The sequence below is a fragment of the Staurois parvus genome, unplaced genomic scaffold, assembly GCF_062004578.1.
Source record: "Staurois parvus isolate SC_StPar_1 unplaced genomic scaffold, SC_StPar_1.0 ptg003102l, whole genome shotgun sequence".
Classification (NCBI taxonomy): Eukaryota; Metazoa; Chordata; class Amphibia; order Anura; family Ranidae; genus Staurois; species Staurois parvus.
Window position 1 is genome coordinate 38,996 of NW_028320898.1, and position 16,009 is coordinate 55,004.

At 46.5% G+C, this 16,009-nt stretch overlaps 1 protein-coding gene across 1 annotated transcript in view; it reads right to left on the bottom strand.

Annotated features, from left to right (window-relative positions):
- ACAP1 (ArfGAP with coiled-coil, ankyrin repeat and PH domains 1) overlaps positions 1–16,009 on the bottom strand; it is a 66,730-nt gene that overhangs the window by 1,193 nt on the left and 49,528 nt on the right. Inside the window, exons 12-21 of the mRNA XM_089667213.1 lie at positions 14,545–14,645; positions 14,269–14,380; positions 14,015–14,196; positions 9,107–9,176; positions 7,214–7,308; positions 6,265–6,602; positions 5,952–6,136; positions 5,754–5,863; positions 3,290–3,400; positions 72–121 (exon numbers count right to left, since the gene is read on the bottom strand). Coding sequence (XP_089523339.1) covers positions 72–121; positions 3,290–3,400; positions 5,754–5,863; positions 5,952–6,136; positions 6,265–6,602; positions 7,214–7,308; positions 9,107–9,176; positions 14,015–14,196; positions 14,269–14,380; positions 14,545–14,645 — 1,354 coding nt within the window. The remainder of the gene's footprint in view (positions 1–71; positions 122–3,289; positions 3,401–5,753; positions 5,864–5,951; positions 6,137–6,264; positions 6,603–7,213; positions 7,309–9,106; positions 9,177–14,014; positions 14,197–14,268; positions 14,381–14,544; positions 14,646–16,009) is intronic.

The following is a 16,009-nucleotide window of genomic DNA, read 5'->3' on the forward strand; positions in this document are numbered from 1 at the left end:
CAACTGAGCTCCATACAATACCACACCAAGCACTCTACAGACCACGGTTGTCCGTGATCCGGCATACTCACCGGCCTGGCCAAGAGCGATGTCCGCCTCCCTCATCTTCACCAATCTCAGCCTACGATGGAAGACAACACATGGCAGTCAGCCTGTCCCAGCTTCCTACATCCCCATTATAGACATGTCAGCCATTTACCAACAAACCAAATGGCACCAGCAGCCATACATATGTATATGTTAGTCCTCCTGGCCCACCCACTCTTTTAGTCATGTGACCTGCACTTTTCTGGTTTGGTAGGTCCATAGACCTCTGGCCAGATTTAGTGATGAGCATGTTATCTACATATTCTGTGATGTCCAGCCCCTGCAGAGCATTTACTTTTGATACCCCGCAGAGCAATTACACATGATATCCCACCCCCGCAGAGCAATTACACATATCCCACCCCCCGCAGAGCATATACATGATATCCCAACCCCGCAGAGCAATTACACATGATATCCCACCCCCCGCAGAGCATATACATGATATCCCACCCCCCGCAGAGCATATACATGATATCCCACCCCCCGCAGAGCAATTACACATGATATCCCACCCCCCGCAGAGCAATTACACATGATATCCCACCCCCCGTAGAGCAATTACACATGATATCCCACCCCCCGTAGAGCAATTACACATGATATCCCACCCCCCGTAGAGCAATTACACATGATATCCCACCCCCCGTAGAGCAATTACACATGATATCCCACCCCCCGCAGAGCATATACATGATATCCCACCCCCCGCAGAGCATATACATGATATCCCACCCCCCGCAGAGCATATACATGATATCCCACCCCCCGCAGAGCAATTACACATGATATCCCACCCCCCGCAGAGCATATACATGATATCCCACCCCCCGCAGAGCATATACATGATATCCCACCCCCCGCAGAGCAATTACACATGATATCCCACCCCCCGCAGAGCATATACATGATATCCCACCCCCCGCAGAGCATATACATGATATCCCACCCCCCGCAGAGCAATTACACATGATATCCCACCCCCCGCAGAGCATATACATGCTATGACTATCAGCAGGGACCCACCTCACTGGCAGGAATTGACATGTGGAACATTTCTTCTGACACCTGTAATGTCCACCTGACATTTAGAAATATGGTGGCCCAAGGTGGTAAACAAGACAACAGGATGTTATTTATATGATGGTAGACCAGGGTCCGTACATTATTGTGGGATGAATATTATGAAGGTAGACCAGGGTCAGCATAATATTGTGAGATGAATATTATGATGGTAGACCTGACCAGGGTCAGCATGTTATTGTGAGATGAATATGACCGTAGACCAGGGTCCGTACATTGTAGGATGAATATTATGATGGTAGACCAGGGTTCGTACATTAGTGTGGGATGACTATTATGAAGGTAGACCAGACCAGGGTCCATACATTATTGTGAGATGAACAATATGACGGTAGACCAGGGTCCGTACATTGTGGGATGACTATTATGAAGGTAGACCAGACCAGGGTCAGCATATTCTTGTGAGATGAATATGACCGTAGACCAGGGTCCGTACATTGTAGGATGAATATTATGATGGTAGACCAGGGTTCGTACATTAGTGTGGGATGACTATTATGAAGGTAGACCAGACCAGGGTCAGCATATTCTTGTGAGATGAATATGACCGTAGACCAGGGTCCGTACATTGTAGGATGAATATTATGATGGTAGACCAGACCAGGGTCCATACATTGTGGGATGAATATTATGATGGTAGACCAGGGTCCGTAGATTATTGTGGGATGAATATGAAGATAGACCAGACCAGGGTCAGCATGTTATTGTGAGATGAATATGACTGTACACCAGGGTCCATACATTGTAGGATGAATATTATGATGGTAGACCAGGGTCCGTACATTATTGTGGGATGAATATTATGAAGGTAGACCAGACCAGGGTCCATACATTATTGTGAGATGAACAATATGACGGTAGACCAGGGTCCGTACATTGTGGGATGAATATTATGATGGTAGACCAGACCAGGGTCAGCATATTCTTGTGAGATGAATATGACCGTAGACCAGGGTCCGTAGATTATTGTGGGATGAATATGAAGATAGACCAGACCAGGGTCAGCATATTCTTGTGAGAGGAATATGACCGTAGACCAGGGTCCGTACATTGTGGGATGAATATTATGAAGATAGACCAGACCAGGGTCAGCATATTCTTGTGAGATGAATATGACCGTAGACCAGGGTCCGTACATTGTGGGATGAATATTATGAAGGTAGATCAGACCAGGGTCAGCATGTTATTGTGAGAGGAATATGACCGTAGACCAGGGTCCGTAGATTATTGTGGGATGAATATGAAGATAGACCAGACCAGGGTCAGCATATTATTGTGAGAGGAATATGACCATAGACCAGGGTCCGTACATTGTGGGATGAATATTATGAAGGTAGATCAGACCAGGGTCAGCATATTATTGTGAGAGGAATATGACCGTAGACCAGGGTCGTACTTTAGACTCCGTCTAAAATTATTTTTGAGTTAACATTTGTTATTATACGTTGGCTGCAGACTTACGGCGACCTTTGTCCCAAAACACTACAAAGAATTTTGTAAACCAGTAACAAGACAGAATGTGAACAGACGCAAATTCTTGTTACATCGGGTCAAAGTGAACCATGAAACCTCACCCTGGTTGGAAGGCAGATTACCTAACACCAAGAGAAATGATGACAAAGCCTTCCTGACTAGTAAATCATTATATGGTAGTCTATAAGGTGACAGGAAAACATCTAAGGTTTACTACAGCAGAGGCAATGATAGAAGATTGGGGCCCTCAGAAAACCAATCTCCGGAGGTCTCCAAAAACTGAATACAACAAATAACAGAACAAAATGATGCTGATGGGTTGATGAGTTCTAGGTGAAGGAGTCTGGACTCTCCTGTTCTCTTTTCGCTTACAGTAACATCTTGACTTCTTGTGATCCTCCTATCACCCCTCCATGACCTTTCCTCTTACAATCCTTGACCCTGTTTGTGGCATTCCATGAATCAAATCTACTAATACCCACACCCATTGGTTAGGGCGACCTTCTGACTACACCTATTATTACAGCTGTGTATGGTGGCTGGCTGCACTCTAGGTCTGGCTGGTGTTCTCAGCCACATTTTTGGCTAGTAACATTTGGCATTCCCATCCATAGTTTCCTAGAATCCCACCGTCCCCTCTACTCACAGTGTTACAATGTCAGCATTGGCTTTTTCTATTGCGATGGAGAGGACGTCTTTCCGTTCATTATCCAAGGCGTTAATGTCAGCCCCTCTCTTCAGAAACAAACAAGCCAACCTGGAGGACAGAACAGAGAAAGAAGAGACACCATGAGAGGAGACAGATGACACCAGAGGAGGTGGAAGGTAGACAACGATACAGTCAGGTCCATAAATATTGGGACATCGACACAATTCTAACATTTTTGGCTCTATACACCACCACGATGGATTTGAAATGAAACAAACAAGATGTGCTTTAACTGCAGAGTGTCAGCTTTAATTTGAGGGTATTTACATCCAAATCAGGTGAACGGTGTAGGAATTACAACAGTTTGCATATGTGCCTCCCACTTATTAAGGAACCAAAAGTAATGGGACAGAATAATAATCATAAATCAAACTTTCACTTTTTAATACTTGGTTGCAAATCCTTTGCAGTCAATGACAGCCTGAAGTCTGGAACGCATAGACATCCCCGGACGCTGGGTGTCATCCCTGGTGATGCTCTGCCAGGCCTCTACTGCAACTGTCTTCAGTTCCTGCTTGTTCTTGGGGCATTTTCCCTTCAGTTTTGTCTTCAGCAAGTGAAATGCTCAATCGGATTCAGGTCAGGTGATTGGCCATTGCAGAACATTCCACTTCTTTCCCTTAAAAAACTCTTTGGTTGCTTTTGCAGTCTGCTTTGGGTCATTGTCCATCTGCACTGTGAAGCGTCCAATGAGTTCTGAAGCATTTGGCTGAATATGAGCAGATAATATTGCCCGAAACACTTCACAATTCATCCGGCTGCTTCTGTCAGCAGTCACATCATCAATAAATACAAGAGAAGCAGTTCCATTGGCAGCCATACATGCCCACACCATGACACTACCACCACCATGATCACTGATGAGGTGGTATGCTGAGGACCATGAGCAGTTCCTTCTCCATACTCTTCTCTTCCCATCACTCTGGTACAAGTTGATCTTGGTCTCATCTGTCCATAGGATGTTGTTCCAGAACTGTGAAGGCTTTTTTAGATGTCGTTTGGCAAACTCTAATCTGGCCTTCCTGTTTTTGAGGCTCACCAATGGTTTCCATCTTGTGGTGAACCCTCTGTATTCACTCTGGTGAAGTCTTCTCTTGATTGGTGACTTTGACACACATACACCTACCTCCTGGAGAGTGTTCTTGATCTGGCCAACTGTTGTGAAGGGGGTTTTCTTCACCAGGGAAAGAATTCTTCGCTCATCCACCACAGTTGTTTTCCGTGGTCTTCCGGGTCTTTCGGTGTTGCTGAGCTCACCGGTGCATTCCTTCTTTTTAAGAATGTTCCAAACAGTTGTTTTGGCCACGCCTAATGTTTTTGCTATCTCTCTGATGGGTTTGTTTTGTTTTTTCAGCCTAATGATGGCTTGCTTCACTGATAGTGACAGCTCTTTGGATCTCATCTTGAGAGTTGACAACAACAGATTCCAAATGCAAATAGCACACTTGAAATGAACTCTGGACCTTTTATCTGCTCATTGTAATTGGGATAATGAGGAAATAACACACACCTGGCCATGGAACAGCTGAGAAGCCAATTGTCCCATTACTTTTGGTCCCTTAATAAGTGGGAGGCACATATGCAAACTGTTGTAATTCCTACACCGTTCACCTGATTTGGATGTAAACACCCTCAAATTAAAGCTGACAGTCTGCAGTTAAAGCACATCTTGTTCGTTTCATTTCAAATCCATCGTGGTGGTGTATAGAGCCAAAAATGTTAGAATTGTGTCGATGTCCCAATATTTATGGACCTGACTGTATATGACTGAGTGCCAGGGATGGAGACAAGAGATAGAACATGTCAGTGGAAGGGACAACATTAGAGGACACATGAGTACCTTCAATAGAAGAGACAAGGCATGATCCACAATGAAAGATGTGATGGAACATGTCAGTGGAAAGATCAATCTCAGATGAAAGATGACAACCACCAATGGAAGATACAGTGCAGGACAAACAATAATAAATGAGATGGGACATGGTGAAAAGGACAATGTTACATGATGGATGAGACTCATCAACTGAATAGACGAGGAACGACACACAAAGAAAGATGAGATGGGAGATGTCAGTGAGAAAGACGTTAGATAACAGAACCATCAATGGAAGAGATGAGGCATCACACACAATGAAAGATGAGATGGGACATGTTTGTGAAAGAACAATGAGGGATGAGAACCATCAATGGAAGAAACGATGGATAATATACAATGAAAGATGAGATAGGACATGTCAGTGAAAAAGACAATATTAGATAACAGATAAGACCATCAGTGGAAGAGATGAGGCATCACCCACAATGAAAGATGAGATGAGGTATGACAAATAATGAAAGGACAACACCAGCAGCCCCCATGTGAAGAGACGTGTCACCATCAGTTCCAGGGAAAGTACTTTACCCCGTGTAGCCCTGCAGCGTGGCGTGATGGAGGGGTCCTCGACCATCTTTATCAGCTTGATTGACACTTGCCCCATTCTGCAGAAGAAACTCACAGGCAACAAGAGAATCCTGAAGACCACAAAGTTTTGTTGTCAGTGGAGGTTGACATGATACAGAATACAGACAATACAGCAGATAAGTGACTGAAAACACCTACAGAGAGCACAGCTTGGATTAGTGGTGTCCGTCCATCCTTGTCACTGCGTACCCAGTTCACATCCGCACCATGCGCCAGGGCGTCTGCCATGGTGGGAAGATATCGGTGTTCAGCGGCACGGTACAGAAGTGCCCCAGGGTGTAGGTTTTGCACGTCACTCCCATCACCTGTTCCAGACATGGCAGCTGTGTAGAGACATGATGGACAGATAAGAGGGGCTCATGGCACAGAATTCAGCTCTACTCATAGTGGGGATATTTCATGGGCTATAGAAACACTATGTCTATATAGGACTCTTTGTGCAGGAACTTACCACTGGGTGGGGGAGGAGCTGTCCCTGGCTTTGGTTTCAGGTGAGGTTTAAGGGGCCTGTGTAGTCGGCTGATTGGTCGGTTAAGCTCAGGCTCCACCTCTCTGTTGGCCTTTTTGGGACTACCATCCATCCGGCTGCTCTCTTTCTCCATACTGATGGGTGGCCACTTTCTGGACATAGTAGAGGGTCTGACCTCCAGGGTCCTGCTCTCTGGGTTGCTGATTGGACGGGCAGGCAGGTTGCCTTGATGCGGGTTGCTGCGCAGAGCCATCTGGGGAAGTTTGGTGATAAACTTCTTCTCCACATATTTTGCTCTGATCCAGATTTCCTTCTCGCTGCTGGAATCAAAAGTTTAGAACTCATTAAGTTGAGTGGTTTGCCTTCTTCAGAAAAGTGACCCAGCTATTCCTGCCTTTGTGGAGGCTCATAGATGGTCTATGGACAGAAGGACTACCGTGGATTCATACCATGGCTCAATGACATTAAGCAGAACCCCAAAGAACAAGAGTACACAAAGAGCCTGCATGCTGAGAACGGTACGCAATAGGTGCAATCCCAATGCAGAGGAAAGGAAATGTACAGCCATTGGTCCCTGTAATATGACATTTGTGGCAAAAATATTAGAACCTTATAAGGGTCACGTTGTTGAAAGAAAATACCATCTACAGCTATTTAAAAACTCAAAACAGACGAAAGAAAGTGGAACCCGTGTAGAAAGGCTGGATGTGAGCAATAAGCAGCCCGCTCAGCGTAAGCAGAATATCATGGAACCCATATGAGGTCATGGAGGTGAAGGCTACAGATGACATGAGGTCATAAGTGGAAGGTTATATGATGTCATTAATGAAGGATCCCACAACTATCCCAATGGAAGGGTAAGCCTATCATGTCACAGGTGAAAGCTGAGAATGATACACAGGATTGGTGAAGAGCAGGGTATTGACATCACCGTGTGCTGGAAGATGTTGGTTTCTTTATGTTCATCTCATCAATGCGAGCCTCGTAGATGGCATTGATAATGTGGTTCCCAAGTTCACACATCAGCTGTAATGAATGATAAAAGAGTATTAAATATTCCCAGATAATAAAACATCAGATTTACATACATGGACCAGAACATTAGTCTACATGGTCCAGTCTTGTCAGGACATACCAGCAGAACACTTCATACATTCAACTCAACGTGACCAACAACACAGAGAAGCAACAATTCCAACACCCCGCCATAACACTGTATCACTCAGCCAACCAATCTCTGTAATATGAAATATCGTTCGGTATCACCCCAGACCGAAACCAAACATTTCCCACCAGAAACTGGATATCATTGTGGATGTTCACTTCAGATAATGCCCCAAACTAGACATCTGGCCAGAACCAAGACATTTCCCACCAGAAACTGGGTATCATTGTGGATGTTCACTTCAGATAATGCCCCAAACTAGACATCTGGCCAGAACCAAGACATTTCCCACCAGAAACTGGGTACCATTGTGGATGTTTACTTCAGAAAATACCCCAAACTAGACATCTGGCCAGAACCAGACATTTCCCACCAGAAACTGGGTACCATTGTGGATGTTCACTTCAGAAAATACCCCAAACTAGACATCAGGCCAGAACCAGACATTTCCCACCAGAAACTGGGTACCATTGTGGATGTTCACTTCAGATAATGCCCCAAACTAGACATCAGACCAGAACCAGACATTTCCCACCAGAAACTGAATATCATTATGCATGTTCACTTCAGAAAATACCCCAAACTAGACATCTGGCCAGAACCAAACATTTCCCACCAGAAACTGGGTACCATTGTGGATGTTCACTTCAGATAATGCCCCAAACTAGACATCTGGCCAGAACCAAGACATTTCCCACCAGAAACTGGGTACCATTGTGGATGTTCACTTCAGATAATGCCCCAAACTAGACATCAGGCCAGAACCAGACATTTCCCACCAGAAACTGAATATCATTATGGATGTTCACTTCAGAAAATACCCCAAACTAGACATCTGGCCAGAACCAAACATTTCCCACCAGAAACTGGGTACCATTGTGGATGTTCACTTCAGATAATGCCCCAAACTAGACATCTGGCCAGAACCAAGACATTTCCCACCAGAAACTGGGTATCATTGTGGATGTTCACTTCAGATAAAGCCCCAAACTAGACATCTGGCCAGAACCAAGACATTTCCCACCAGAAACTGGGTACCATTGTGGATGTTCACTTCAGAAAATACCCCAAACTAGACATCAGGCCAGAACCAGACATTTCCCACCAGAAACTGGGTACCATTGTGGATGTTCACTTCAGATAATGCCCCAAACTAGACATCAGGCCAGAACCAGACATTTCCCACCAGAAACTGGACATAATTGTAGATGTTCACTTCATATAATGCCCCAAACTAGACATCATGACAGAACCAGACATTTCCCACCAGAAACTGAAGACCATTGTGGATGTTCACTTCATAAGATACCCCAAACTAGACATCAGGCCAGAACCAGACATTTCCCACCAGAAACTGAAGACCATTGTGGATGTTCACTTCATATAATGCCCCAAACTAGACATCATGACAGAACCAAGCATTTCCCACCAGAAACTGGAGACCATTGTGGATGTTCACTTCATAAGATACCCCAAACTAGACATCAGGCCAGAACCAGACATTTCCCACCAGAAACTGAAGACCATTGTGGATGTTCACTTCATAAGATACCCCAAACTAGACATCAGGCCAGAACCAAACATTTCCCACCAGAAACTGGATATTATCTCCAATCCCAACTTTGCCCACTTCACCCAACAATGCCCCAAAACCATCACCTTTACAAGCTCTGGCTCCCAGGTGTCAAGTGTTAATGACCGGACCTTGGAGAAATGGACGCCTAGGCTCCTGTGAGAGAGAAGAGGATATTGGGTAGGGGCATCAGGAGATATGAAGACTATTAGGGTTCATCCTTACCTCTGACCAAGATTAATCATGATTCCAGAGGACCTTCTACTGAGCAGGGTCAATGTAATGGTCCCCCCCCCATTATAAATAATATAATGTCCATTGTCTGGACCAATACTGAAGATAGCTCGTCATAAAGAGGAGGTTGGGTCATCCCAGTGTCCTTAACTGTTTGGGTCATCTAGTTGTCAGGAGACAATTGAGTCATCCGAATGTCAGTGATTATTTAGGTCATCCATTTGTCAGTAAATAATCTAGTTGTCAGTAAGCAATCAGGGCACCTCAGTGTCAGTAAGAGGTTGGGTGATCCCAGTGTCAGTAATTGTTTGGGTCATTTTATCAGTAAGCAGTTGGGCCATCCCAAAGTAAAATAGAGCTCAGGTTATATTGATGCCAGTAAGCAGTTCAGAAAATCCATTGTCAGTAAGTGATGGCTTATCTCAGTGTCAGTAAGAGGTTGAGTGATCCCAGTGTCAGTAAGTGATGGGGTTATCTCAGTATCAGCAAGAGGTTTGGGTCATCCTATTGTCAGTAAGTGATGGGGTTATCATAGTGTCAGTTAGAGGTTGGGTCATCCCAGTGTCCGTAATTGTTCCGGTCATCTTGTCAGTAAATGGTTGGGCCATCCCTCAGTAAAATAGAGCTCAGGTCAGATTGGTGCCAGTAAGCAGTTCGGGCAACCCAGTGTCAGTAAGTGATGGGGTTATCATAGTGTCAGTTAGAGGTTGGGTCATCCCATTGTCAGTAAGTGATGGGGTTATCATAGTGTCAGTTAGAGGTTGGGTCATCCCATTGTCAGTAAGTGATGGGGTTATCATAGTGTTAGAGGTTGGGTCATCCCATTGTCAGTAAGTGATGGGGTTATCATAGTGTTAGAGGTTGGGTCATCCCATTGTCAGTAAGTGATGGGGTTATCATAGTGTTAAAGGTTGGGTCATCCCATTGTCAGCAAGTGATGGGGTTATCATAGTGTTAGAGGTTGGGTCATCCCATTGTCAGTAAGTGATGGGGTTATCATAGTGTTAGAGGTTGGGTCATCCCATTGTCAGTAAGTGATGGGGTTATCATAGTGTTAGAGGTTGGGTCATCCCATTGTCAGTAAGTGATGGGGTTATCATAGTGTTAGAGGTTGGGTCATCCCATTGTCAGCAAGTGATGGGGTTATCATAGTGTTAGAGGTTGGGTCATCCCATTGTCAGTAATTGTTCCTGTCATCTCAGTGTCAATATATGGTTGGGTCATTCCAGTGATAGTAATTAATCAGATCATCTTATGGTCAGTAAGCCGCTGGATCATCCCCCATGTAAAAAAAAGAGGTCATGTCATCCTGGTGTCAGTAAACAGCTGGCTCAACCCACTGTCAGTAAGTCATCTAGTCATCCTGGTGTCAGTAAGCAGTTGGGTTACCCTGGTGTAAAAGTTTGGGTAATCCTGGTGTCAGTAAGTGGTTGGGCCATCTCAGTGTCAGTAAGAGGTTGGGTCATCCCAGTGATAGTGATTATTCAGGTCATCTAGTTGTCAGTAAGCAGTTGGATCATCTCAGTGTAAGAAGACAGTCAGGTCATCCTGGTGTCGGTAAGCAGTTGAGTCAACGCATTGTTAGTAGTTGGTCAGGAATCCCATTGTCAGTAAGTGGTCTGGTCATCCTGGTGTAAGTAAGCAGTTGAGTCAACCCATTGTTAGATGGTCAGGAATCCCATTGTCAGTAAGTGGTCTGGTCATCCTGGTGTAAGTAAGCAGTTGGGCTATACTGATCTAAGAAAGATGTTGGGTCATCCTATTGTCAGTAAGTGGTTGGGTAATTCCGGTGTCAGTAAGTAGTCTCGTCATCCTGGTGTCAGTAGGCAATTGGCTCATACTGATGTCAGTAACCAGTAGGGTCATCCCCATGTCAGCAAGTGGTTGGGTCAGCTAGGTGTCAGTAAGAGGTCAGATTGTCAGTGTCAGTAACCAGTTGAGACATTTGGGTGTCAGTAGGTCAGATTATCACAGTGTCAGTAAGTAGTTGACATTCAGGTGTCAGTAAGAGGTCAGATTATCACAGTATCAGTAAGTAGTTGAGACATTTGGGTGTCAGAGGTCAGAATATTGCAGTGTCAGTAAGTAGTTAGGTTACCCAGGTGCCAGTAAGAGGTCAGATTATCACAGTGTCAGTAAGTAGTTAGGTTACCCAGGTGTCAGTAAGAGGTCAGATTATTGCAGTGTCAGTAAGTAGTTAGGTTACCCAGGTGTCAGTAAGAGGTCAGATTATTGCAGTGTCAGTAAGTAGTTAGGTCTCCCAGGTGTCAGTAAGAGGTCAGATTATCGCAGTGTCAGTAAGTAGTTAGGTTACCCAGGTGTCAGTAAGAGGTCAGATTATTGCAGTGTCAGTAAGTAGTTAGGTCTCCCAGGTGTCAGTAAGAGGTCAGATTATCACAGTGTCAGTAGTTAGGTCTCCCAGGTGTCAGTAAGAGGTCAGATTATCGCAGTGTCAGTAGTTAGGTCTCCCAGGTGTCAGTAAGAGGTCAGATTATCACAGTGTCAGTAAGTAGTTAGGTCTCCCAGGTGTCAGTAAGAGGTCAGATTATCGCAGTGTCAGTAGTTAGGTCTCCCAGGTGTCAGTAAGAGGTCAGATTATCGCAGTGTCAGTAAGTAGTTAGGTCACCCAGGTGTCAGAGGTCAGATTATCGCAGTGTCAGTAGTTAGGTCTCCCAGGTGTCAGTAAGAGGTCAGATTATCACAGTGTCAGTAAGTAGTTAGGTCTCCCAGGTGTCAGTAAGAGGTCAGATTATCGCAGTGTCAGTAGTTAGGTCTCCCAGGTGTCAGTAAGAGGTCAGATTATCGCAGTGTCATTAAGTAGTTAGGTCACCCAGGTGTCAGTAAGAGGTCAGATTATCGCAGTGTCAGTAGTTAGGTCTCCCAGGTGTCAGTAAGAGGTCAGATTATCGCAGTGTCAGTAGGTAGGTCACCCAGGTGTCAGTAAGAGGTCAGATTATCACAGTGTCAGTAAGTAGTTAGGTCTCCCAGGTGTCAGTAAGAGGTCAGATTATCACAGTGTCAGTAAGTAGTTAGGTCTCCCGGGTGTCAGTAAGAGGTCAGATTATCATAGTGTCAGTAGTTAGGTCACCCAGGTGTCAATAAGAGGTCAGATTATCACAGTGTCAGTAAGTAGTTAGGTCTCCCAGGTGTCAGTAAGAGGTCAGATTATCGCAGTGTCAGTAGTTAGGTCTCCCAGGTGTCAGTAAGAGGTCAGATTATCGCAGTGTCAGTAGGTAGGTCACCCAGGAGTCAGTAAGAGGTCAGATTATCGCAGTGTCAGTAAGTAGTTAGGTCTCCCAGGTGTCAGTAAGAGGTCAGATTATCGCAGTGTCCGTAAGTAGTTAGGTCTCACAGGTGTCAGTAAGAGGTCAGATTATCGCAGTGTCAGTAAGAGGTCAGATTATCGCAGTGTCAGTAAGTAGGTCTCCCAGGTGTCAGTAAGAGGTCAGATTATCGCAGTGTCAGTAAGCAGTTAGGTCTCGCAGGTGTCAGTAAGAGGTCAGATTATCGCAGTGTCAGTAGTTAGGTTACCCAGGTGTCAGTAAGAGGTCAGATTATCGCAGTGTCAGTAAGTAGTTAGGTCACCCAGGTGTCAGTAAGAGGTCAGATTATCGCAGTGTCAGTAGGTAGGTCACCCAGGAGTCAGTAAGAGGTCAGATTATCGCAGTGTCAGTAAGTAGTTAGGTCTCCCAGGTGTCAGTAAGAGGTCAGATTATCGCAGTGTCAGTAAGTAGTTAGGTCACCCAGGTGTCAGTAAGAGGTCAGATTATTGCAGTGTCAGTAAGTAGTTAGGTCTCCCAGGTGTCAGTAAGAGGTCAGATTATTGCAGTGTCAGTAAGTAGTTAGGTCTCCCAGGTGTCAGTAAGAGGTCAGATTATCGCAGTGTCAGTAAGTAGTTAGGTCTCCCAGGTGTCAGTAAGAGGTCATATTATCGCAGTGTCAGTAAGTAGTTAGGTCACCCAGGTGTCAGTAAGAGGTCAGATTATCGCAGTGTCAGTAAGTAGTTAGGTCACCCAGGTGTCAGTAAGAGGTCAGATTATCGCAGTGTCAGTAAGTAGTTAGGTCACCCAGATGTCAGTAAGAGGTCAGATTATCGCAGTGTCAGTAGTTAGGTCTCCCAGGTGTCAGTAAGAGGTCAGATTATCATAGTGTCAGTAGTTAGGTCACTCAGGTGTCAGTAAGAGGTCAGATTATCGCAGTGTCAGTAAGAGGTCAGATTATCGCAGTGTCAGTAAGTAGTTAGGTCTCCCAGGTGTCAGTAAAAGGTCAGATTATCGCAGTGTCAGTAGTTAGGTCTCCCAGGTGTCAGTAAGAGGTCAGATTATCACAGTGTCAGTAAGTAGTTAGGTCTCCCAGGTGTCAGTAAAAGGTCAGATTATCGCAGTGTCAGTAGTTAGGTCACCCAGGTGTCAGTAAAAGGTCAGATTATCACAGTGTCAGTAAGTAGTTAGGTCTCCCAGGTGTCAGTAAAAGGTCAGATTATCGCAGTGTCAGTAAGTAGTTAGGTCACCCAGGTGTCAGTAAGAGGTCAGATTATCGCAGTGTCAGTAGGTAGGTCACCCAGGAGTCAGTAAGAGGTCAGATTATCGCAGTGTCAGTAAGTAGTTAGGTCTCCCAGGTGTCAGTAAGAGGTCAGATTATTGCAGTGTCAGTAAGTAGTTAGGTCTCCCAGGTGTCAGTAAGAGGTCAGATTATCGCAGTGTCAGTAGGTAGGTCACCTAGGTGTCAGTAAGAGGTCAGTCCCTCCAGGGTGCTCCCACCTGTGAATTCCGCTGCACTCGATGCACAGGGTCACCCCTAGGTTGATGCTCGCCCACTCTGGCTCGGCGGCTCTGCAGTCACAGCAGGCCGCATTCCCGGCTACTCTCAGTATGGCATCCTGTGCACACGGCACTCCTCCCTTCTGCGGTGCTGGAGCCTCGGCTGGTGAACGGGGCAATCTCTGAGGAGAGAAGGGTGTCACTCATCTACACATCATCATCGCACTCACTCACAGCCATTTGGTGTCACTCACAAAACTGCCGCTGTCCCTCTTATTCTCACTGTACGCCGTTGTGATGCTCCTCTGAACCGCGCTCACCCACAGCTGCAGGACGCGCTCAGACTCTGCCTGCAGCATGCAGGACCTACAACGCAGAGATCACAGCACTGGGACCAGGACAGGTAAGTGCACAAAACACCAGCGACACCATCGGGTTGTTGTCACACAATCTACATCCAGTCATGGTGACAGTGTGAGAACAGCCCCTCAACTCTCCATACCAGAGCTTCTGGAAGCCCAAATACTCACTTTGATGGTGACACAACCTCAAAGCAGAACCGCTTGTCGGCATCGGGACACAACTTGACTGCGCAGAGCCGGAGGTCCATGATGACGACGGTCACAACATCCTGGAGGAGAATCACACAAGGTCACACATCTACATACCAACACATGGAGAGGGTGGGCAGAACCTGGTGAAGACTCTAGAGGGATCCCACCAAACACCCCGCATCACTAGATGGGCAGAACCCACTGAGCACTCGGGAGAGATCCCACCAAACACCCCGCATCACTAGATGGGCAGAACCTGGTGAAGACTCTAGAGGGATCCCACCAAACACCCCGCATCACTAGATGGGCAGAACCTGGTGAAGACTCTAGAGGGATCCCACCAAACACCCCGCATCACTAGATGGGCAGAACCTGGTGAAGACTCTAGAGGGATCCCACCAAACACCCCGCATCACTAGATGGGCAGAACCCACTGAGCACTCGGGAGAGATCCCACCAAACACCCCGCATCACTACATGGGCAGAACCCACTGAGCACTCGGGAGAGATCCCACCAAACACCCCGCATCACTAGATGGGCAGAACCTGGTGAAGACTCTAGAGGGATCCCACCAAACACCCCGCATCACTAGATGGGCAGAACCCACTGAGCACTCGGGAGAGATCCCACCAAACACCCCGCATCACTAGGTGGGCAGAACCTGCTGAGGACTCTGAAGAGATCCCACCAAACACCCCACATCACTAGGTGGGCAGAACCTGCTGAAGACTCTAGAGGGATCCCACCAAACACCCCGCATCACTAGATGGGCAGAACCTGGTGAAGACTCTAGAGGGATCCCACCAAACACCCCGCATCACTAGATGGGCAGAACCTGGTGAAGACTCTAGAGGGATCCCACCAAACACCCCGCATCACTAGATGGGCAGAACCTGGTGAAGACTCTAGAGGGATCCCACCAAACACCCCGCATCACTAGGTGGGCAGAACCTGCTGAGCACTCGGGAGAGATCCCACCAAACACCCCGCATCACTAGATGGGCAGAACCTGCTGAAGACTCTAGAGGGATCCCACCAAACACCCCGCATCACTAGGTGGGCAGAACCTGCTGAGCACTCTGGAGAGATCCCACCAAACACCCTGCATCACTAGATGGGCAGAACCTGGTGAAGACTCTAGAGGGATCCCACCAAACACCCCGCATTACTAGATGGGCAGAACCCGCTGAGCACTCGGGAGAGATCCCACCAAACACCCCGCATCACTAGGTGGGCAGAACCTGCTGAAGACTCTGGAGAGATCCCACCAAACACCCCGCATCACTAGATGGGCAGAACCCGCTGAGCACTCGGGAGAGATCCCACCAAACACCCCGCATCACTAGATGGGCAGAACCTGCTGAAGACTCTAGAGGGATCCCACCAAACACCCCGCATCACTAGGTGGGCAGAACCTGCTGAAGACTCTGGAGAGATCCC